General features: G+C 46.9%; 1 protein-coding gene across 5 annotated transcripts in view; it reads right to left on the bottom strand.

Annotated features, from left to right (window-relative positions):
- TRPM4 (transient receptor potential cation channel subfamily M member 4) overlaps positions 1 to 23657 on the bottom strand; it is a 50930-nt gene that overhangs the window by 4009 nt on the left and 23264 nt on the right. For 4 of the 5 annotated variants that reach the window (XM_024979246.2, XM_024979247.2, XM_002695205.7 and 1 more), the window contains exons 10-20: positions 22129 to 22241; positions 21509 to 21841; positions 21196 to 21327; positions 15847 to 15976; positions 15547 to 15692; positions 13881 to 13993; positions 13449 to 13526; positions 8831 to 9262; positions 825 to 957; positions 470 to 644; positions 70 to 247 (exon numbers count right to left, since the gene is read on the bottom strand). In XM_024979246.2, the coding sequence (XP_024835014.1) occupies positions 70 to 247; positions 470 to 644; positions 825 to 957; positions 8831 to 9262; positions 13449 to 13526; positions 13881 to 13993; positions 15547 to 15692; positions 15847 to 15976; positions 21196 to 21327; positions 21509 to 21841; positions 22129 to 22241 (1963 nt within the window). The remainder of the gene's footprint in view (positions 1 to 69; positions 248 to 469; positions 645 to 824; positions 958 to 8830; positions 9263 to 13448; positions 13527 to 13880; positions 13994 to 15546; positions 15693 to 15846; positions 15977 to 21195; positions 21328 to 21508; positions 21842 to 22128; positions 22242 to 23657) is intronic. The other variant, XM_024979249.2, reaches the window with a different exon arrangement.

Genomic DNA, 23657 nt, shown 5'->3' with positions numbered 1-23657 from the left:
CAAAGACGGGTCTCCCGCATTGCAGGCAGACTCTTTACCGTCTGAGCCACCAGGGAAGTAGGGACTCACCTGAACATCGCAATGAGCAGATTGAGCAGCAGGATGTTGGCCACCAGCAGGAAGACAACAAGGAGGAGCACCACCAGCCAGTTGGCATAAAGCGAGACGCATTTGCCAGAGAGGTTCCCTTCGGGGTGCCCCCATGAGCCCTGCCCCAGTGAACAGTTGCCGTGCTCCATGAGGGCCACTGTGAAGGAAGACAGTTAGAGATGGAGCCAGAGGGACAGGGACCTAAGGAAGACAGAAGTCCAGAGGGTGGAGGAGAGCAAAGCCCCGGGGAGAGGGAGACAGAATCCCAGAAAGAGAGGGGGACAGAGACGCAAAAAAAAAGAGGGAAGGGTCAGAGACCCAGAGATAGGGGAGGTGGAGGGGGGCTCACTTGGATGTCAGGTCCTCTCATCCTCCTTACCGTCCATCTCCCCCTGAGGGATCTGCCCAAAGATCTGCAGGTAGGGCCGGTAGAAGACACGGCGCAGGATATTCGGGAGGCTACGGTCCTGGGGCCTAAGGAGCCCCTCAGTGGCCACCCCGTAGGCAACCAGCCACACGCCGAGGAAGAAGAGGAAGAAGAACACATCCTTCACCTGCAGAAGAGGAAGATGAGACCAAGCCTGGCCCCGCCCTTCCCTACTCTAGCCCCGCCCCAGTACCCTAAGCCCCTCCTCCTCACCAGACGCCCAGTTACAGCGAATCCATGACAGCTTCTTGGCCCCGCCCCTTTCATCCTCAGGCCCCGCCCACACGAGCGCGACCCCACCCCTCACCATCTTGCTCACGATGACGATCTTGGGCCCCAGCTGTTTGTTGACTGTGAAGATGTGCAGCAGCCTCAGCGTGAAGATCATGAAGTCAAGGCAGAGGACAGTGCGGCCCAGGTCATACAGGCCCGGGGTCAGCCTGGGTATAGGGAGACGCGGCAGACGTCACTCAAGGGTTACAGGGTGCAAAGAAAGCCCCGAGTCTTCCCAACACCAGACTGAAGGCGAGAATGTGGCCTCTCCAGGGCCAGAATTGGGACACTCCCCACTCCAGTTCACCTGGGATTTACTCAAAATTTGGCACCGTGAGACTGCCAAGCAGGGCTTCGCAGGGCGCTGGTACCCATTAAATAATGGCTGTATGAAAAACGGCCTTAGCAAAAAGCTGGGAGGGAGGCCCCTATAACATCAAGTTGGGAAAACTGCAGGTATATTTGCCCAACCTATAAATGGCAAAATATGGAGCCTTCCAGCAAACCAGTAAGCAGAAGACAATGAACCTAACAGGAAAATGGATAAAGGTTAAGGACAGACAATTCACAGAAGAAGGTCAAACAGTGAATAATGTTAGCAATCCCTAAGGGGAAAACGAAAATTATATCCCTATTTTGCATCATCGTGTACTTCAACTTTGAAGGAATTAAAAACCTAAAGTTAAAGGTAAGACATCAAATCTTAATAAGAAAATATAGAAGAATTTCTTCATGAACTTGAAATAAGATAACTGTCATTAAGAAAAAGAGTCCTATATACAAGACACAAAATCATGGCAAAAGAAAATACTGAAAAGTTAACTACTTTGAAATATAAAATTTATGCATATTAAGAGATAACATAAATATGATGGACAGAGAAAGGCAAAATTCTCTGCCAAAAAATGTATAGCCTAAATTTGATCCTAAGGGAGTACTAGACAAACTCCAATGGAGGCAAATTCTCCAAAATAACTAGTCTGGACTGATTGTAAAAGTTAAAGATGGACTGCAAACCTGTCCCAGATTAGAGACAATTAAGGAGACGTGACAACTAAAGGCAACATGGAATCCTGGATTGGCTCCTGATCCAGAAAAAGGACATCTGTGGACAATTGATGAAATTTAAATAAAATCTCCCGGTTTTGATAATGTAAGATGTTAACATTTGGGGGATCTGGATGAATGGTGTATGGGAATTCTTTGTGCTGTTTCTGCAACATTTTTTATAAGTCTACGGGTTTTTCAAAATGAAAAGTTAAAGAATAAAAAATGTTTAAAGAACATATGAAAGTGAAAAGACAAGTTTCAGACTGTGAGATGACATTTAGAACAAAACCACCAAGGACTGGGATCCAGAGTAAAAGAAGAGCTGCTGCTGCTGCTGCCAAGTCGCTTCAGTCGTGTCCGACTCTGTTGACCCCATAGATGGCAGCCCACCAGGTTTCCCCGTCCCTGGGATTCTCCAGGCAAGAACACTGGAGTGGGTTGCCATTTCCTTCTCCAGTGCATGAAAGTGAAAAGGGAAAGTGAAGTCGCTCAGTCGTGTCCGACTCTTAGCGACCCCACGGACTGCAGCCTACCAGGCTCCTCCGTCCATGGGATTTTCCAGGCAAGAGTACTGGAGTGGGGTGCCATTGCCTTCTCCAATAAGAAGAGCACCTACCAAAAGTATATACATGCACGAGATCAGTTCAGTTCAGTCGCTCAGTCATGTCCGACTCTTTGTAACCCCATGAATCGCAGCACGCCAGGCCTCCCTGTCTATCACCAACTCCCGGAGTTCACTCAGACTCACGTGATGCCATCCAGCCATCTCATCCTCTGTCGTCCCCTTCTCCTCCTGCCCCCAGTCCCTCCCAGCATCAGTTTTCCGATGAGTCAACTCTTCGCATTAGGTGGCCAAAGTACTGGAGTTTCAGCTTTAGCATCATTCCTTCCAATGAACACCCAGGACTGATCTCCTTTAGGATGGACTGGTTGGATCTCCTTGCAGATCAAGGGACTTTCAAGAGTCTTCTCCAACACCACAGTTCAAAAGCATCAATTCTTTGGCGCTCAGCTGTCTTCACAGTCCAACTCTCACATCCATACATGACCACTGGTAAAACCATAGCCTTGACTAGATGGACCTTTGTTGGCAAAGTAATGTCTCTGCTTTTGAATATGCTATCTAGGTTGGTCATAACTTTCCTTCCAAGGAGTAAGCGTCTTTTAATTTCATGGCTGCAGTCACCATCTGCAGTGATTTTGGAGCCCAAAAAAATAAAGTCTGACACCATTTCCACTGCTTCCCCATCTATTTCCCATGAAGTGATGGGACCAGATGCCATGATCTTCTTTTTCTGAATGTTGAGCTTTAAGCCAACTTTTTCACTCTCCACTTTCACTTTCATCAAGAGGCTCTTTAGTTCCTCTTCACTTTCTGCCATAAGGGTGGTGTCATCTGCATATCTGAGGTTATTGATATTTCTCCCGGCAATCTTGATTCCAGCTTGTGCCTCTTCCAGCCCAGCGTTTCTCATGATGTACTCTGCATAGAAGTTAAATAAGCAGGGTGACAATATACAGCCTTGACGTACTCCTTTTCCTATTTGGAACCAGTCTGTTGTTCCATGTCCAGTTCTAACTGTTGCTTCCTGACCTGCATACAGGTTTCTCAAGAGGCAGATCAGGTGGTCTGGTATTCCCATCTCTTTCAGAATTTTCCACTGTTTATTATGATCCACACAGTCAAAGGTTTTGGCATAGTCAATAAAGCAAAAGTAGATGTTTTTCTGGAACTCTCTTGCTTTATCCATGATCCAGCGGATGTTGGCAATTTGATCTCTGGTTCCTCTGCCTTTTCTAAAACCAGCTTGAACATCAGGAAGTTCACGGTTCACGTATTGCTGAAGCCTGGCTTGGAGAATTTTGAGCATTACTTTACTAGCGTGTGAGATGAGTGCAATTGTGCAGTAGTTTGAGCATTCTTTGGCATTGCCTTTCTTTGGGATTGGAATGAAAACTGACCTTTTCCAGTCCTGTGGCTACTGCTGAGTTTTCCAAATTTGCTGGCATATTGAGTGCAGCACTTTCACAGCATCATCTTTCAGGATTTGAAATAGCTCAACTGGAATTCCATAACCTCCACTAGCTTTGTTCGTAGTGATGCTTTCTAAGGCCCACTTGACTTCACATTCCAGGATGTCTGGCTCTAGGCAAGTGATCACACCATCGTGATTATCTGGGTCGTGAAGATCTTTTTTGTACAGTTCTTCTGTGTATTCCTGCCACCTCTTCTTAATATCTACTGCTTCTGTTAGGTCCATACCATTTCTGTCCTTTATCGAGCCCATCTTTGCATGAAATGTTCCCTTGGAATCTCTAATTTTCTTGAAGAGATCGCTAGTCTTTCCCATTCTGTTGTTTTCCTCTATTTCTTTGCATTGATCGCTGAGGAAGGCTTTCTTATCTCTTCTTGCTATTCTTTGGAACTCTGCATTCAGATGCTTATCTTTCCTTTTCTCCTTTGCTTTTCGCTTCTCTTCTTTTCACAGCTATTTGTAAGGCCTCCTCAGACAGCCATTTTGCTTTTTTGCATTTCTTTTCCATGGGGATGGTCTTGATCCCTGTCTCCTGTACAGTGTCACGAACCTCATTCCATAGTTCATCAGGCACTCTATCTATCAGATCTAGGCCCTTGAATCTATTTCTCACTTCCACTGGATAATCAATACGAGATCAGTGAACATAATAAATTAACTGGGACTGAGAATATGAAAAGACAGGTGACAAAGTACATGTGCCATTAGATATGAAAGGTGCCCAACTTACCACCTAGGAGTCTTGGATGCATAAATTAAAACAAGGAGAGGTCCTTTTTACCCATCAGATTGGCAAAACATGTAAAGGTTAAATGGAGAGCTACAAACTCTCAGATTGAAAATATCGGGTATCATCAAGCATGTCCTCAAGGGGGCAGTGTCTTACCCAGATGGTGGGTGTGTAGCTGGAAGAAGCTATTTTTCCAAGGAAAGCAATGAACCTCAAAAATACACCTGCCCTTTGACTCACAAAATGTACGTCCAGGATGTAAACTTGTATAACTTTGGAATAATAAAAAATTAGAAACAACTGAAATGTCCATCCAGAAGGGACTGGCAAAATAAAACAGTTCATGCATTCAATTCTGGAGAATGCTGGAAATTTGTCCTGTGTAAACTGAGATTTTTGGTCTTTTTTTTCCCCATGCAATAATTCTTCCCCCATCTAGAACATGATGAGCTTGACAAAAATATCTAAAATATCAGTGGGATTCCTAAAGAACGTCAGCACATGGCCTTAGTCCTTTCCTCTCAGAAGATACTTGATACAAAACATGAGGAATAAACAGAAGCACAGTGTTCTATAAAACTTTCTTATCTTGCTGTTTGAAAAAATTATTCATTTCAAGGGACTTTGTACCATTTTTAACACAGCACAGAGGAACCATGCCTCTCAGTGTGTCAGAATATTTAAAAGAATAGAGGGTCATTGCTGTCAACTGTCCAAATTATGAAAGGGGGCGTCAGGACCCTTCATCCCCTACAAATAGTCACTAGGTTGTGACCACAAAGTTCTTTGCTGTCTTCAAAAGCAGTCATGTCCTAACAGCTAATACTTTATTTTTAAAAAATATATCATCAGAGTACTGGACTCAGAGCAGCTAATATCTGATTAAAACTTCATGTTATCTCAAGTAGAAAATGAAAGACACTTTAGAGAGAAATATTTGGTCTGATTCTCTCTCTTGAAGTTCAGAATCTTTGTCCCACTGCCTCATGAAAAGAATTCATTCATTCATTAAATCTGGCAAGGAAAAGGCTTTCCTGGCTGCTTTAGCTGCCAATGATTGGCTAAAGCCCCTTCTTCAGGAATTGGATGCAGCATTTTTAAAGAATAAGGAATATTTGCAAATACTAACATGGAAAGAATGTCAGGGACATATTATGGAGAAAAAGAAGAGGTTGCAAAAGAATACATAACATATAGTATCTTCAACAGAAAACAACAAAATTCTGTAAAGCAATTATCCTTCAATAAAAGAACGAATTTTAAAAAACTTATAGTATCTTCTGTGTATAATATCTGTGCATAAAAGAAGTATGTAAATGCATAGAGAAAGAACAGGCAGGATGTTCACCGAACTGTTGAAGGAGGTAACTACAGAGAAAAGGAGGAAGCTTGGGAAAAAAAAAAAAAGGAGAAATCTTGCAATGGCTGAGGAAGATAATTGGTTTCTGTTTTATTCTCTTCTACACTGGGACATAATCTTGTTCAATAAGGATGTCCTTCTGCATTTCTTTAGGAATAGACTATATTCAGAGATGTTTTTAGTTGCTGGAAGATGAGACAGACGGGGCTTGAGGAGTTTATAATCTTGCATTGAGAAGAGAGACGCAAAAGCCATGATCTAATCTCTATGGCGGGGAGCTCTCAGGATGTTAGGGGAACACAAAGGAGAGACCCAGAGTCTGAGAAGAAAAAAGGAGTTTCAGAGACAGACAGTAAAGCTGAGGCAGAAAGGAAGTACAGAAGGCTGGCCTGGCCAAGGAGAGGAGGGAAAAGCGTTTCAGGGTGGGCGAACAGCATGTGCCAAGACCCAAAAACAACAATGTATTCCCAAGAATATTTTGATTTTCCCTTTGCCTTCTCTCTGGGCACCACACAACATGATCTGGAAACTATAGAAGAAATGAACTAACATTACTGCTAAGTCACTTCAGTCGTGTCCGACTCTGTGTGACCCCATAGACGGCAGCCCACCAGGCTCCCCTGTCCCTGGGACTCTCCAGGCAAGAACACTGGAGTGGGTTGCCATTTCCTTCTCCAATGCATGAAAGTGAAAAGTGAAAGTGAAGTCGCTCAGTCCTGTCCGACTCTTAGTGACCCCATGGATTGCAGCCCACCAGGCTCCTCGGCTCATGGGATTTTCCAGGCAAGAGAACTGGAGTGGTGTGCCGAACTAACATTATTTACACATATATCCCAACCTGGGCAACAGAAAATACTTCAGGGTAATTCCCCACAATTTGTTTTATTAATTAGCTAAGAAATAAGCAGAAAGTCAAGATTTTTATGGAGTAAGTGAAAGTGAAAGTCACTCGGTCATGTCCAGCTCTTTTCGACCCCATGGACTGTATAGTCCTTGGAATTCTCCAGGCCAGAATACTAGCCTTTCCCTTCTCCAGGGGATCTTCCCAACCCAGGAATCAAACTGGGGTCTCCTGCATTGCAGGCAGATTCTTTACCAACTGAGCTATCAGGGAAACCCTGATTTATCAGGGAGTAAAAAGTTGATAAAACACTCAGGCTTCCCTGATGAAATTTAAAACTATGAAATTTGACCCAGGAAAATCAGACATGACAGAATTAAAGTCACAAAGTAAAATTCACAAACATAGTTTGAGCAGATTTTATCAAAATCTGAAATGGATTAAAAACACATACACTGAACCGAATACTTGTAAAACTTAACTTGAACAGTAATCAAACTGAAGTAATTTCAGAAACTGAAAAAGAAAATAATTGAAGCTGCTTTCACCACCCTGCAATATAAAATTGATCAAGGCCGTTTAAAGTAACTAGAAAATACTTCCTTGATAAGAATCTGTCAGTCGAATTCTGATTACCATTTTATAATCATGCAGATTCAAAATACCGAGGATCAAGGTCAACGCCACTGGCCTTGTGAAGAAGGAATTGCAAGTAGTTCTCAGAGAGGCTGAAGCGTAGACGAAGAAGAGAGAAAGGAATCAGAGAGGCACCCCTGCAGAGAAGGGCAGACCCAGACCAGGTCCAGGGACTATGGCGTGGTGCCGGGGAGCCCCGAGAAGCAAGGGAGCTCTGAGAGGCCAGCCCTGGGTATAGAAGGCCCCTTGCAGACCCTGTAGAGGATGGACTAGGGAGGGAAGAGAATGGGGTCCAGGAAGCTGCTCGAGGGTCCAGCTGGGACAGGCAGCCATGGAGATGAGTTGGGGATGGGACAGAGGAAGTCAGGGGACCCGAGGATGGGGCCTGGGACCAAGGACTGTAGAGGAAGAAGAGGGAGAATGTGAGGGTGGCTCTCGGTGTGTGGCCTGGTGTCTGGGGGCCAGGACAGGGGTGCAGCTGCAGGGCCAGGCTGAGGGCTAGAGAAACGTCTTGTGAAGTCCAGATCTATTAATAGAACAAAGAGCAGTGGGATTCTCATTTTACCCCATCAGCCCCAAAGCCAGATACCCATGTGTGAGCAAACGACTTACAGAACATCTTTAGCCAGTACTTTCAATCAAGGTGGGATCTGAGCTTTTTTAAGAAAAAATGTTGGGCACCTTTCATATCTAATGGCACATGTACTTTATCACCTGTCTTTTCATATTCTCTGTCCCAGTTTTTAATTTATTGTGTTCACTGATCTCGTGCCTGTATATGTTTTTTGGTAGGTGCTCTTCTTATACTCTGGATCCCGATTCTTGGTGGTTTTGTTCTAAATATCATCTCACAGTCTGCAACTTGTCTTTTCACTTTCATATGTTCTTTAAACACTTTTTTTTAAGAAAAAAAAAAGTGGAGTTGTTTTAAAATTGTGAACCACCATACTGTATATCTGTAAAGGATACCACAGGTGGCTCAGTGGTAAAGAATCCGCCTGCCAATGCAGGAGATGCAGGTTTGATCCCTGAGTCAGGAAGATCCCCTAGGGAAGGAAATGGCAACTCATTCCAGTGTTCTTACCTGGGAAATCCTATAGACAGAGGAGCCTGAGGGACTACAATCCGTGAGTCGCAAAGAGTCAGACACGACTTAGCAACTAAACAACAATACTGTATGCCTACAACTGATATAATATTGTACATCAATTACATGTCAATGAAAAAAAAAGAAGAAGCAGAATTGGATTTAGCTGCTGCCTGCTGCAGAGAAGCCAAGAGTTGAGGCCCCTAACCCCGCCCCTCACCTCCCATCCCCACCCTCCCACCCCCAGGAAGGAAGGGTCAGAGGTCGTGGGCAGGGCATGCAACGTCGCAGGGCACTCACCTGCAGCCCACGCCCAGAACGAAGCAGGCGAGGGCCACCAGGTCGCACTGGTTCCAGGCGTCAGAGAGGTAGAGTTGCAGACGACGGCGCAGTGGGGCCCGGTGGGAGTCTGTCCCGGGTCCCCCCATGGCCAGGCTGCCCAGGCCGCTGCCCAGGCCCTGGCGGAACTCCTCGCAGAGCAGGGTGAAGGCCCAGAAGTAGAGCAGCAGCTCCAGCACGCTGGGCCTCTCCGGCTCGAAGTCGATGAGCAGCACGCGCGCAAACAGCAGCAGGAAGAGGAGGTAGCTGACCACGTTGCCCATGAAGGCCGTCACCGGCGCCCCCCAGAACTGCGGCCAGCGGCGCAGGCGCGGCAGGCACCCCCCACAGCAGTCCCTGTGTCTGGGCGGCCTCAGTACCCCCAAGGGCATCTTCTCAGGGGGCTCTGTAGCCCTGTGCGGGAGAAAGGGGGAGAAGGGAGGAGGGCTCACCCTGATCTCTGCACCTGACTTTCACCACCATCAAGACTCAGCTTTCTGACCCTCCTCATCCTGCTTTCCAGTCAGTCCCCACCTTCACGCCTTCGGACACCCTCCATCTCCTCGAGTTTTGACCCCTGATCTAACCTTTGAAATCTACCTTCAACACTGCTGAGCTTCCACCCCTGACTTTCCCCACCCTTCTGACCTCTGGCCTCTGGCCTCTGGCCTGACTTCTGACTCTTGTCTGGCTTTTGGCTCCAAGTCCCTCTTCTTTCCCCCTCACAATCTCTGGCTCTCTTTCTGACCTTGGACCATCTACCTGACCTCTGGCCCTCATATATAACCTCTGACCTCCTCATTTCGCGACCTCGGTTCCCCAGGTTTGACAATTCTGTTAACTACAGTTGGCACTTGCCATCTACCTCTACAGGGCTTCCCAGGTGGCATTAGTGGTAAGAGATGTGGGTTGGATTCCTGGGTCAGGAAGATCCCCTGGAGAAGGAAATGGCACTGAAAATGGCACCCACTCCAGTATTCTTGCCTGGAAAATTCCACGGACAGAGTAGCCTGGTGGCCTACAGTCCATGGGGTTGCAAAGAGTCGGACACTGAAGTGACTGAGCACACATCTGCTCAAGGATTAAATCAGGCGCTGCTGCAGCTGGCTGACCTTCAACACCCCTTGAAGGGAATTCAGGGTGGAAAGCAGGAATGAGGCACTCTGTGCTCTGGGGAAAACTGGCAGAACAGGTTTTCAGATAGATATTTTCAGGTGCTGATCTTATGAACCCAATTCTTGCATCTCCTCATATCTAGAAGAGCACCAGATTCCTTCATGGAACTCCACCCTGAAAGTTAACTTCTGACCCGCAACCAATTGCAGATTATCCAGCTGCATTTTCTCAGTTAATTCTTCCTTCCTGATATCTGATCTCTCACTGTATAGCCCTACCTGAATTCTAACCTTCTTGGTCCACTCATATCTCTGGCACTTTTCACCTGAGTTCTGATACTCTTCCCAGTTACATCCTAATTCTTAATTCTGATCTCAAATCAGAAACAGCAAAATGAATACTACTACTAGTAATAAATTCAGAAAGCTAACAGGAAAAATAAACTGGCTTGGAAAGGCATCCTGTCTTAAAAAAAAATAAAAGCAGAAAGGAAACCCCAAAGTGGAGACAACCCAAATGTCCATCAACTGACGAACAGACAGATAAAAAAAGGTAGCGGATTCAAACAATGGAGTATTATCCAGCAATTAAAAAGGGATGAAGCACTGATACATGTTACACAGTGGATAAATCTTGAAAACATGATGCTACGTTAACGAAACCAGTCATAAAATACCACGTAGTATATGACTCCATTTACATGAAATATCCAGAACAGGCAAATCCATAGAGACAGAAAATAAATTAGTGGTTGCCTGAGGCTGGGGAAGGGAGGAGAGGGGAGTAAGACTGTTAATAGATACGAGATTTCTTGCTGCAGTGATGAAAATATTTTAAAATTAATTTTGTGATGATTTCACAACCCTGTGGATATACTGAAAACGACTGAGAATTGTACACCATAAGTGGGTGAGCTGAATGTATGGGAACTATATCTCACTAAAGCTGTTCTAAAACAAATAAGCAGAAAGCACAATAACAGGTAAAGAAAGTGAGGTGCAGAAAGAAGAACTAGTGATTTCCCTGGTGGTCCAGGGTTAACGTCTGCCAGTGCAGGGAATACAGGCTCCTGGAGGCTGCGCTCCACAACAAGAGCAGCCGCCAGAATGAGAAGCCTGCGCACGGCAACCAGAGAGCAGCCCCCATCATGGCAAATAAAGAAAGCCCTCGCACAGCAAAGAAGACCCAGTGCAGCCAAAAATAAAGAGTTTGAAAAAATAAAAATTAAAAAAAGAAAGGAGAATTAGCTCCCCAGTAACAGGAAAATATAGACCTGGTAACAAAAATATGTGGTGGGTCAGAGTGCTCCCCAAAGTCTGGCGTCTTAAATCCAAGCAAGACACACACAGATTCCTGGATGCTTCACTGAGGGAGCACAGGAATCTGTCCTTTAAGAAAGTTCTCCAGGAAGGTAGCTCTCCACAGCGGCTAAGAGCACAGATTTAGGAACAAGAAGATCTGGGTTCAAATCCCACCTCCCACCACTGACCAGTCAATCACATGATCTGAGGTGGGTGACTTAATGCCTCAGTTATTTCATCTGTAAAATGGGGATAACAATAGACATGATAGCATACAGTTGTTGAGAGAAGTAAATGAGCTGATTTCAAAATGGTTTAGTACACTGGCTGCCCACTGTAAGTGTTCTATAGCATCATCTATTTTTTTATATTTATTTTTATGTACTTATTTGGCTGTGCCTGGTCTTAGTTGCAGGATGCGGGATCTTCGATTTTCACTGGGATCTTTAGTTGTGGCATGCAAAGTCCTACTTGTGGCTTGTGGGATCCAGTTCCCTGACCAGGGATGGAACCCAGGCCTCCTGCATTGGAAGCACAGAGTCCCAGATGCCGGACCACCTGGGAAGTCCCCATCATCTCTTGTTGTCATTATCATATGGTACAAATGTTGGGAACTCACCAGGCAAGGACACCATTATGGATCCTGACACTGGAACCTTCTATCAAATTTATTTCCGATTTTTTTTTTTTTTAGTTTCCTCTTCTACCTTGACAAATATTTTATATTCTTTGTGCATTATCTAAAAAAAAAGTATACATACTATATTTAAATTTGACTTCACAGTAGGCGGTGTGTTTTACAGACTTCTGGCAGCCTGACTCTGTTTCTAACAGTTACCAGAAACATTTTTTTCTTCTAGAATATTCGGGCTGAGGTTCCTCCCTTTTCCTATTCAAGTGGTTAAAGTAGAGATGTGTGTGTGTGTATGTATATGTTAGTTGCTCGGTCATGTCTGACTTTGTGACCCCATGGACTGTAGCCCACCAAGCTCCTCTGTCCATGGGATTTCCCAGACAAGAATACTGGAGTCGGTTGCCATTTCCTCCTCCAGGGGATCTTCTTAACTGCGAATGAGTATACTGTATTACTATGGACCAAATATTTTGGTCCCTCCCAGTGGGAGAATTAGGAGCTAAGGAATTAGCATATGACTAGTTTTTGCCAATGAAATGTGGGCAAAAGTGACGTGTCACTTCCAAGTGGAGGCTTTAAGATCCAGTACCTCCCTGGTTGCCATTGAGGCTTCCCGGGTGGCTTAGACGGTAAAGAATCTGCCTGCAATGCTGGAGACCCAGGTTTGATCTCTGGGTCAGGAAGATCCCCTGGAGAAGGGAATGGCTACCTACTTCAGTATTCTTGCCTGAAGAATTCCAGGGACAGAGGAGCCTGGAGGGAGTCAGACATGACTGAGACTGACATACCCGGTTCTTGTCTCTTTTCCTGCTACCATGAAACCGACAACATCTCAGCTAGAAGGTGCTTGCTTATCCCAAAGTGGAGACCATGTAGAGCAGAGCCACAGACAACCCCAAAACGGAGCATGAATGACAACAAAGTCCTCACTGTTGCCAGCCACTGAGAGTTTGGGATGCTTCATCACTGTAGCATCACCCAACCGAACCTGACTAATACCGTACAACCTTCTTTTTATAGAAAAGAAAGTTGAGGCTCTTGGGTGGAGCCACTTACAAAGTCAAAGTCAGGATTTGAACCCAGGTCTGCTCGACTCAGGACCAAGTCCTTCATGCCTCTGTTCTGCAGAATTACCGAAGATTGGTAAGTATTCTATTGCATTTGCTTAGGGCTCTGATTTTGAAAACACCTTCATGGGTACCACAGCACGGAGATTAAGAGCAAAATTCTTGGAGACAGAAAAATAAAAGTGGCAAAAGATCCCTAAATGAACCAAATCCACCCAGTTCTACTTGCTCTGTCGAGACAGAAATACATGTAACATGAAGCAAATTGATTGCCAGTGAGGAACTCCTTGGCAGCAGAACCAAACCGAGAACCAAGCCTTGAGCTTGGCATCTGGGAAACCTCCTCGGTGTTTTCAGTGGCTTCAAGAAACCCCCATCTCCTAAAGCCCCACGTCTCCCCTCTGGCCTTGTTCCCAGTGCCTGGTGCTCCTGGGGCTGCCCCGGGTGCCCCCACCCCTTCGAGGTGCTGCTGCTTCACTCACTCGACAGGCCCTTCCCCATTGATGTCGCCATCCACGTCAAGCATCGGGTCCTTCTGCGTGGGCTCCTCATCTGACTTCCTGGCGTGGAGGGACACCCAGAGTGAGGAATAGGGGAGAGGGAGGGTAGGAGAGGAGTTCTCCAGAGAGACCCAAACTCAGCACCCAGAGACATGGCAGGAAGGAGAGGAATTACCCCAAAGGGACCTGCCCCCAGAGCCCTAGTCAGAAAGCAGAGGAATCGTATAGAGTCCCCCGAAAGCTTCCCCTCCCACAACGTGCCCCCAGTCTGGGGGAGGGAAAGAATGAACATGGTTAGGCAAAGCACTAGACAGACCACGTAGAAAGGCGGCCAGAACTGAGCAGGAAGGAGAGGCCGATCGCCCCACCCCACCCCCAATCCCGCCTCCTGCCAGTTTAACCCCAGGGACTGACCTGAAGGTGATGAGGTCGGTGTAGATGAGTGGGGGGCAAAAGAAGGCAAGAACCAGGGCCCAGATGGGCGTGGTGCTGTCCATCTCCCCCCACCACTTCTGTGTCAGCAGAGACTGCGGGGGTGGGGAGGATTAGGAGCCTGAATCTCCCCCGCAACCCCCTCCCGAAGACCCCAGGCAAGGATTGGACCCTGCTCCAGAGCCCAGGGCAAATGCTCCCTGCAGTGGTGGGGCTGGGGGCGGGGGGGACGGAAAGGGTCAAAGGCAGGACCACGTGTCGCAGATTTTAGTAGAGTTAAACAGCCAACATTTGTTAACACAATACACCAGATACTGGGCTAAGCACTTCGGACAGATCAGCTCACTTAAGCTTCACCACCCCGCCCCCCAGGAGGACAGGTATTATTATTTTCTCCTTTTCCATAGATGGGGCACAGGGAGGTTACGGAAGGGGCGAAAACTGGAACCCAGGAGTTTAACCATCATTCAAAGTAAAGGACTCTGGGAAAGTACTTGAAGTGCCAGCAAGTCATTCCGACAGTGAAGGTGGGACTCCCTGCTGCGTAGGCAAACCTCGTACTCTGGGTGGGACTCACTGAGCCCCTGTCAGATTTAGACTAAGGAAACCAAGAGAAGTTTCAAACTGTCAGGATTAAGGGCTTCCCTGGTGGGTAGTCCAGTGGTTAAGATTCCACATTTCCACTTCAGGGGGCGTGGGTTCGATCCCTGGTCAGGGAATTTCCACGTGCCACTGTGTGCCCCCCAAAAAAGAAAGAAAGTAGAAACTGACAACCAGAATGCAAAAATGCGGGGCTGAGTACAAATAATGAGGTACGAAATTTACTCCCAATTATCATAAATAAGTCTTTTTTTTTTTTTAATGTCAGGATTAGCAGAATGGGAGAGACAGAGGGGCACACAGAGCTTCCCAAAGGAAGGGTAGGATTCCCTAAACCAGAGTTTGTCTCCACCTGGAACACTAGGTAATTGTCCAGTGACGCCGTTCTGATTGTTGAAACCTGGAAACGGGGACCTCTCAGGGAAGTGGGAAGGACTTCTTGTGTGAGAGGCGGGACTTCCTACTAAAGTCACCAGTATTCCTGTATCTGGAATAGAATTTTTTTTTTTTGGCCACATTGCACAGGCATGCAGGATCTTAGTTCCCTGATCAGGGCTCAAATTTGTGCCCCGTGCAGTGGAAGCACAGAATCCTAATCACTGGACTGCCAGGGAATTCCCTGGAATAGAACTTTTAAAAAAATATTTGTTTGTTTTATTTATTTGGCTGTGTCTAGTCTTAGCTGTGGCATGTGGGATGTTTTAGTTGCGGCATGTGGGATCTGACTCCCTGACCAGGGATCAAACCCAGGCGCCCTGCATTAGGAACGCAGAGTCCTAGGCATTGAAGCACCAGGAATTCCTGGAATAGAACTTTCTAGAAGGGTGTGCTTTGCTGTGGGAAGGTTGGCTTTCCTGTGGCACGGCGTGGGGCTTCTTTGGGGAAGAGCAAGCTTTCTGGGTGAGGGCTGAGATTTTCTGGAGGAGGGGTGGTCTCCAGGAAGGGGGTCAAGACCATGGACTGCCCAGGGTCAAGACCATGGCAGTGGCTCATCCTCCAGACTTCCCAGAGTCCAGCTGAGGACTGTGTGGGTGTCTCAGATGCTCACCTGTACCCCATCCTGGGCAAAGAAGGCACGGGCATCCGCCTGTGTGGCGAGCTGCAGGCAAGTGGCATCACCCCAGAGTGGGCAGCGCCGAAGGAGCAGGCGGGCGGACCGTTCCTCGCTGCTGCGGTAGCATTCTCCAAAGAGGTCTGGGGAGGAAGAGTTGTGGGAAGACAGTGGGAGGGAAGAGATGAGGGGATCGCAGGGGAAGGGGCAGGGTTACTAGAGAAGGAAGGGGGAGACTTACAACCCCCCTTCCTGGCTGCTGCCTGTAGTGCCCCCAGGCACCCATACCCCACGCACCAACACCCAGCCCCTCGAACTTGGCCGCCAGCTCCTTCCTCCGCGCCGCCTCCTCGGCCTCAGTCTCCAGGCGCCCCAACACTCGCAGCAACAAAGAGGCCCCAAGAGCTGAGGCCACAGAATTGGAACCCTGGAGAGACAGAGACATGGGGTCATGGGTAGGGACAGAGTTTGAAGTGAGATTCATGGAGGTGGTAGAGAAGATGGGAGGAAAGTTTGTGATCAAGGAAAGGGACAGAGGCCAGAGGTCATCAGAAATTAACCAAGGAAATCAGGAACCAAGGATGTCTGCAGATGGATCTGGAAGAAACTGGATGTCAAGGGAACATGTCAGAAGTCAGATGGTTCAGAGACTGCCCGGGCTGGGCTGGAATTAAAAGGACATCAGAGCCGAGAAGCAGTCAGAAGTGTCACCTAAAATGGCAGAGGAAAAAGGAAGACAGCATCTCACATCTTGGCCAGACCTATTGAAAGATAGCTACATGCTCAGTCCGACTCTTTGTGACCATGTGGACTGTAGCCCACCAGGCTCCTCTGTCCAGGAGATTCTCCAGGCAAGAACACTGGAGTAGGTTGCCATTCCCTTCTCCAGGGGATCTTCCCGACCCAGGGATCGAACCTGAGTCTCCTGCATTGCAGGCAGATTCTTTATCACTGAGCCACCTAGTAAGTTGAGAGAGATGGCAGAGGCTGCTGCTGCTGCTAAGTCGCTTCAGTCGTGTCTGACTCCGTGCGACCCCATAGATGGCAGCCCACCAGGCTCCTCCATCCCTGGGATTCTCCAGGCAAGAACACTGGAGTGGGTTGCCATTGCCTTCTCCAGTGCAGGCATGCATGCTAAGTCGCCTCAGTTGGAGAGAACCTCAAAACTTGGTCCCTCCGCAACGGCAACAAATAAGCTGGCTAAAAAAGAAAAAACTGTCAGGATCAGCTTTTTCAGAATTCTGGAATCTAACATAAAATTTACAACAAACAGGAGAATGCTTAATGAAGAAAGATTTCAGTAAAAGAGCACTGTGACATTTTAACTGATCCACTTACCGTGGCCAGTTCCCCAGCACAGTGGTTGCCTTGAAAAAAATAGCCCATATTCTGCTGCAGGTTGTTCTGCCGAGGGAACAACTCAGATCTTAACTCTTTTTTTTTTAATGTCTATGGGATCTTCCCGGATCAGGGATGGAACCCATGGCTCTTGCACTGGCAGGCTGATTCCTTACCACTGAGCCACGAGAGAAGGCCCAGATCTTACTCTTAAATAACTGTGGTTGTGTGCATCAACCTAGCTGGTGGCTCTCTGAAGGGGCGGCTCAAGGGCTGGCGGTTGTTTCACTGTTCTTGCAGCTTCCCTCAGAGCAGGAGTGGCTTCCCAAGTGGTGTTTAAAAACATTAAAGACAAACATATTAGCCTTGGCTCCTTGACGCAAATAGTAACAGTCAAGGCAAGCGAGAGATACTCTGAACAACCCAGGAGGGCAGAGGGAAGCAGCAGGGAAAGGGGATGCTTGGGGGAGTGAGGGCTTTAAAAAGCTCCTACGTGGGGCTTCCCTGGTGGCTCAGTGGACAAGAATCCACCTGCCAATGCAGGAGAAACAGGTTTGATCCCTGGTCTGGGAAGATCCCACATGCCGCAGAGCAACTAAGCCCATGTGTCACAACTATTGAGCATCTGCTCTAGAGCCGGAAGCCTGCACACCTAGAGCCTGCGTTCCACAACAAGAGAAGCCACGGCAATAAGCCCACGCAGCACGACTAGAATGGAGCCCACTCGCTGCAGCTAGAGAAAAGGCTGTGCGGCAACAACTTGTGGTGTGCGTGCGTGCTCAGTCATGTCTCTTTGCCACCCCATCGATGGTAGCCCGCCAGGCTCCTCTGTCCATGGAATTTTCCAGGCAAGAATACTGAAGTGGTTTGCCATTTCCTACTCCAGGGGATCTTCCCAAACCAAGGATCGAACCCACATCTCCCAGGTCTCCCGCGTTTCCCAAGTCTCCCGTGTCTCCTGCTTTGACAGGCAGATTCTCTACCACTGAACCACCAGGAATACAGTTAATAAAGACTCAGTGCAGCCAAAAATAAATAAAATTTTTTTTAAAAAGCTGCTGTATATACCAGGAAATCTAGAAAATTGCAAACGACAGAGACTGGATGCGTGCTCAGAAAAGACTAAGGAAACCCCTAAGCTTTCACCTCTGGCTGACCTTTAGGCTCAGCCAAAGCAGGAAGCTGAAGTTAAAGCAGAATTGTAAACAGCCTACCCAAGTGTTGAAAGACAGCTCCACAAACAGCCAGTTTGCACAGTGGGAGAGTTTTATTCCCCCACCTACATGCATTTAAGGAAATCTCTGTCAAGTCACTATCTGACCACTAAGCTAACAGAACCGGATTTCAGTGGTCATACGTAATAAAGAAAATGGACTTTACAAAAATAGAAAAGTCACTAAACAAACAACAACCCACAAGCAGCAGCAACAACCCCTGAAGGAAGGAGCTAAGCCGATTTCCAGAGTTGCCATATTATAATAGTCAAAATGTCCTGTTTTCAACAACAAAAGATTATGAGTGTTACAAAGAACCAAGAAAGTATGACCCATTCACAGGACAAAAGAAATTAGGAAGCTGAGTCACTGGAATTACTAGAAAAAGACTTTAAATCAACTGTCTTAAATGTGCTCAAAAAGCTAAAGGAAATTATGAACAAAGAGCTAAAGGAACCCAGAAGAACGATGTCTCAGAAAATAGAGAATAGAAATAAAGATATAGGGACTCCCCTGGTGGTCCAGTGGCTAAGACTCCACACTCCCAGTGCAGGGAGTCCAAGTTCAATCCCTGGTTAGGGAACTAGATGCCACACGCCACAGCTGAAAATAGTGCCTGCTGCAACCAAGACCTCTCACAGCCAAATAAATAAATAGATTTTTTTTAAAAGAAATAAAGATATAGAGATTACAGAAAGGAACCAAGTAGAAATTCTGGAGCTGAAAAGTGCAATAACTGACATGAAAAACTCTTTTAAAGGGCTGAAGAGCAGCGTTAAGGAGGCAGAAGAAAGAGTTTGTAAACTAGGTCCACTGTGATTACCCAGCTTGAGGTGCAGAAAGAAAAAAAAATGAAGAAAAATAAACAGACCTTAAGAGATCTGTGGGACACCATTAATCAGACCAACACAGGCATAATGGGAACCCCAAAAGGAGAGGACAGAGAGAAAGAGACAGAAAGGATATCTGAAGATATAACAGACTGAAACTTCCCACATTTGACGAAATACATGAATCTATACTTCCAAGAAGATGAAGAAATCCAAGTAGGATAAGTTCAAAGAGATTCACACTGAGAAACATTATAACCATTTAAAAAATTAAAAAAAGCAAAAAAAAAAGAAGAAAGAAACATTATAACCAAATTGCTGAAAGCCAAACACAAAGAGAGTTTTAAAATCAGCAAGACAGAAGTGACTCATGTAAGATCAAATAATTATATATGATAGTTACAAAACTATAAAACTCTTAGAAACATAGGGATAAAACTTTATGACCTTGTATTTTGCAATGGTTACTTAGATATGCCACCTAAAGCACAAGAAATAAAGAAATAAAAAGGACAAATAGGATTTCATCAAAATGTAAACTTTTGTGCACCAAAGGACACTATCAATAGAAGAAAAAGACTGCGCACAGAAAGGGAGAATGTATTTGCAAATCATATATCTAATAAGGGATTAATACCCAGAACATATAAAGAATTCTTTAAACTCACCAACAAAAAAGACCGACAACCCAATTTAAAAATGGGCAAAGACTTGAATAGACATTTCTCCAAAAATATATAGATCGCCAAGAATCACATGAAAAGATGCTCAATATCATCGATCATTAAGAAAATGCAAATCAAAACCACAATGAGGTACCATTTCACACCCATTAGAATGACAATTATAAAAAAGAAAGAGACAGAGAGAAGAAGGAAGGAGGAAAAAAAGGGGAAGAGAAAAGAAAGTAACAACTGATGGTGAAGATATGGAGAAACTAGAATAACTGTGCATTGCTGGTAGAAATTTAAAGGGTAACCCCATCATGGAAAACAGTATGGCAGTTCCTCAAAAAATGAAACCTAGATGGTCCAGCAATTCCACTCTCAGATATGTACTCAAAATAATTGAAAGCAAAGACACAAATAGATGTTCATACACTAATCATAGCCATATTTTCCACGAGAGTCAAAAGGTCAAAACAATCCACATGTCCAGCAGCAGATAAACAGATAAAGAAAATATAGTATATCCATATAATGGAATAGTATTCAACCTTTAAAAGGAAGGATATTCTAACACATGCTATAACACTGATGAACCTTTATCTCAATTTTTAAAAAAATCTATATTTAGCTGATGACCAGATTACAATCCAAAGTTGAAGAACTCCTGTCAAGGTATTTCTTTGACACAAAAATAAGGTCTATCTCTGATCCTACTTGAATTTCATGACTTTCTTTTTAAACTTCTCAAATGCATCCCAACACCTCAGCTTTAGTCCAGGCCCCCATCCTGGCTGCCTGGAGGATCCCAGCTTACTTTCCCAGGCGCTGTCCTTGCCTCTAGTTTTCTCTGCTTCTGCATTGCAACCACAACAATGCTTCTAAACTGCAAGAACAGTTAAGGTGAAACGACATCCCATCATCTTCAGGTAACAGCTAACTTCCTCACAGAGGCAACTATTTGAAAGGATGAGATTGAGGCGTATGTACTGGTGTTGTTTAGTCGCTAAGACATGTCCAATTTTTTGTGACCCCGTGGACTGTAGCCTGCCAGGCTCCTCCATCGGTGGGACCCCAGACAAGAATACTGGAGTGGGTTGCAATTTTCTTCTCCTGGGGATCATGCCTACCGGGGTATGCAACCCACAATCTCCTGCATTTCAGGCAGACTCTTTACGGCTAAACCGCCTGGGAGAAGCCCCGATGCATATGCATGAACAGGGTAAATGCCCAGCATACATGGTGAATGGAAGAATGGAGTTACAAGAAATGCATAGTGGGAGAGGCAGGAGAAAGAAGCAGCACTCAGAGTCATATATCAAGAATGGAGGGGGACCTCCCCAGCAGTCCAGTGGTTAAGATTCCTTCTTCCAATGCGAGGGTGGGCGGGGATAAGGGTTCGATCCCGGGTCCGGGAACTAGGATCTCACACGCTGCAGAGTATGGGCAAAATTAAAAATAAATCAATAAAACTTAAAAAAAAAAAATGGAGAGGTGAGTGGGGGTACCAGAACCTTCCTGCTCAGGCACTGGAGTCCGGTAGAAATAAAGGACAGGAATGTAGGAGAGAGTAGAATCAGAGATCAAGTCAGCACTCACCATCTCCCAGAAGTACAAGGCCATCTGAGCCCTGTTGAGCAGCAGTGCCCAGAGGAGCAGGTCGCTCCAGGGGGCCTGCCCGGGGACAGCTTCCATCAGTCCAGAGGCAGCCTTGTCTGACAGCATAAACGACTGCAGACGGGAAAGGTGCGATGAGGGTTGGCTCCGCCCCAGACCCTTTCTGACTCCGTCCCAACCATCAACCCCACACCGCGTTCAGTCGCACACCCAGCTCTCTAATCACACCGCCTCCTGGCAGAGCCCCGCCCCCAGGTCCTTTCGTGCCCCCCCTGCTCCCAACCTCCTTTCTTACATTCTCTCTGCTGTTGTCGCTCCGGCGGGTGCCCCCGGCGGGGAACGTCGGCGCGCACGTCTTCCCCAGCAGCATGCGCAGCACCTGCCCCACCTTAGGAAACTGTGGCTCCTCAGAGGGTTTAAGGGCTGGGGCTTTGGTGCTTGCACCGTGTGACACTTGGTCCAGAAGGTTGTGGATAAGTGAGTTGGGGGGCGCTGCGTTGTAGAGCTGGGCCAGGCGCACTGGAGTCAGGAAATGGCCCAGGCTGAGGCCATGGGAGATAAGCAAGCGCACGAACTCCGGTCGGTCGTTCAGGAGGGCGTCCATGAGGGAGGCCTCCAGGTGGAAGGACTGGTAGGGGTGGAATGAATGGGGGAAGAGTTGAGCACAGAGACGGGCAGAAGGCCAGGTGAGGTCAGAGGTTAAGGACAGGAGATGGGAGTACAGAACCATGAGTGATGGACAGATGGGGAGAGAGGAAATAAGATGGGGACAGACAGACAACCAGAGATGGGTCGACAATTAAGAGAAGGCTGGACAGGCCATAATGGAAGACAGAGCCAGATGTCAAAGGAGTTGGAGAGGGGAGAACGCATCCCTTTTGTCTGGATCCCCACCTCCGGGCCCCAACCCCTCACCCGCCATTGGATGTCCCCCCGGAAGAGTTCACTCTGGGCAATGTCCACACGGTTCCAAGCCACAGCCAAACGCAACTCGTCCAGGTAAGCTGAGGCTTCAGAGCTCCCACAGGCTGAAAGGGTGACAGGGACAGGGGGCATGAAGTCAGGGCCGGGGGACTGAGAACAGGACGAGCATCTGTATTGCTTCTTCTTGAGATGCCTGACATTTAAACTCGGTATAAAGTGAGTGTTGTTGGGCAGAGTCTGGAGCCTTTAAGAAGCCAGGCTATTACAAGCATAAAGTCATTCAGCTCAGGGACAGAACACAGACCAGTGGTTTAGAGGCCCCAAGAAAAGGAAAAGGAATCATTTATATTCACTTTACATTTATTGAGGTAAGCTATGAGCCAGGTGGGCTTCCCTGGTGGCTCAGACTAAAGAATCTGCCTGCGATGCAGGAGACCCGGGTTAGATCCCAGGGTCAGGAAGATTCCCTGGAGAAGAAAATGGCCACCCACTCCAGTATATGGGGAATTTCATGGATGGAGAAGCCTGTGGGCTATAGTCCATGGGGTCGCAGAGTCGGACCTGACTTAGTGACTCAACAGCAACAACAACAACGGGCCAGGCAGTGAGAGAGATGGCGAGAGAAACTGGACGCAGGCTCTGCCCTGAAGGAACCTCATTCCAGGGAAATATGTCCCAGAATCACATAAACACCATCCCCTTGGAGGTGGGTGAAGAATGTGATCAAGGCCAGAGGAGGCTACAGTCACAGAGGTATGGAGAGACCCAAGGGAGCCTCCTAAAGGTGGACAATGAGGAAGGGCTTTTGAAAGACTAGTAGGATTTGTAAGTCTGCGTCTAAAATGATAAAAGAATCTCTGAGGCAGCAGGGGCAGCCCAAACAAAAGCCTGGGTGCAGGAAAGCACAGGATATGACAGCAAACGTGAGTCACTCTGGCTTCCTGCAATTGGGAGTATCTGTGAGAAGAAAGAGGAGCCCGTAGCAGGAAAAAAATTCCAAACATTAGCAGGGCTCCAGGAGACCCTGAGGCCATTCAAAAGAACAAGGAAGAACAAGTGGCCTTTAAAACTTTGATCTCAAAGTGTGCAGTCAACCTCGTGTGACCTTGGGCAAGTCACTGTCCCCCTTCTCTGAGCATTGTTTCTTCATCTGCAACCCGAGGAGACAATCCTTCTAGGCATGGGTGAAGGATCAGAGCAAAGACGTGTGCTACCCGCTCAGCACGGGGCCTGGGTGTTCCTAGACTCTAAGAAGCATCCGTCCCCTTCCCCCATTCCTTCTTCACCTGCCGAAACCCCATCCCTTCAACTCTGCCAACACTGAGCCTGTCCAGCCATCTCCAGTTTCCCCAGCAGAGTTGCCCTGCTGCAAGCCACAGACTTATACCACCACCCCCTCAAACCACATCTTAGAGGGTGGCTGTGTTTTCTCCCAGGAGGCTGGTGAGTTAACTTCTGTGAACTGAATCACATTTGCTCACTGACTGCCATCCTCTATTAAAGCATGTGTCCCCACAAGA

The sequence above is a fragment of the Bos taurus genome, chromosome 18 (genome assembly GCF_002263795.3).
Source record: "Bos taurus isolate L1 Dominette 01449 registration number 42190680 breed Hereford chromosome 18, ARS-UCD2.0, whole genome shotgun sequence".
Lineage (NCBI taxonomy): Eukaryota > Metazoa > Chordata > Mammalia > Artiodactyla > Bovidae > Bos > Bos taurus.
The sequence above is the reverse complement of the archived record's forward strand: the minus strand, read 5'-3'. Positions and strand labels throughout refer to the sequence as shown.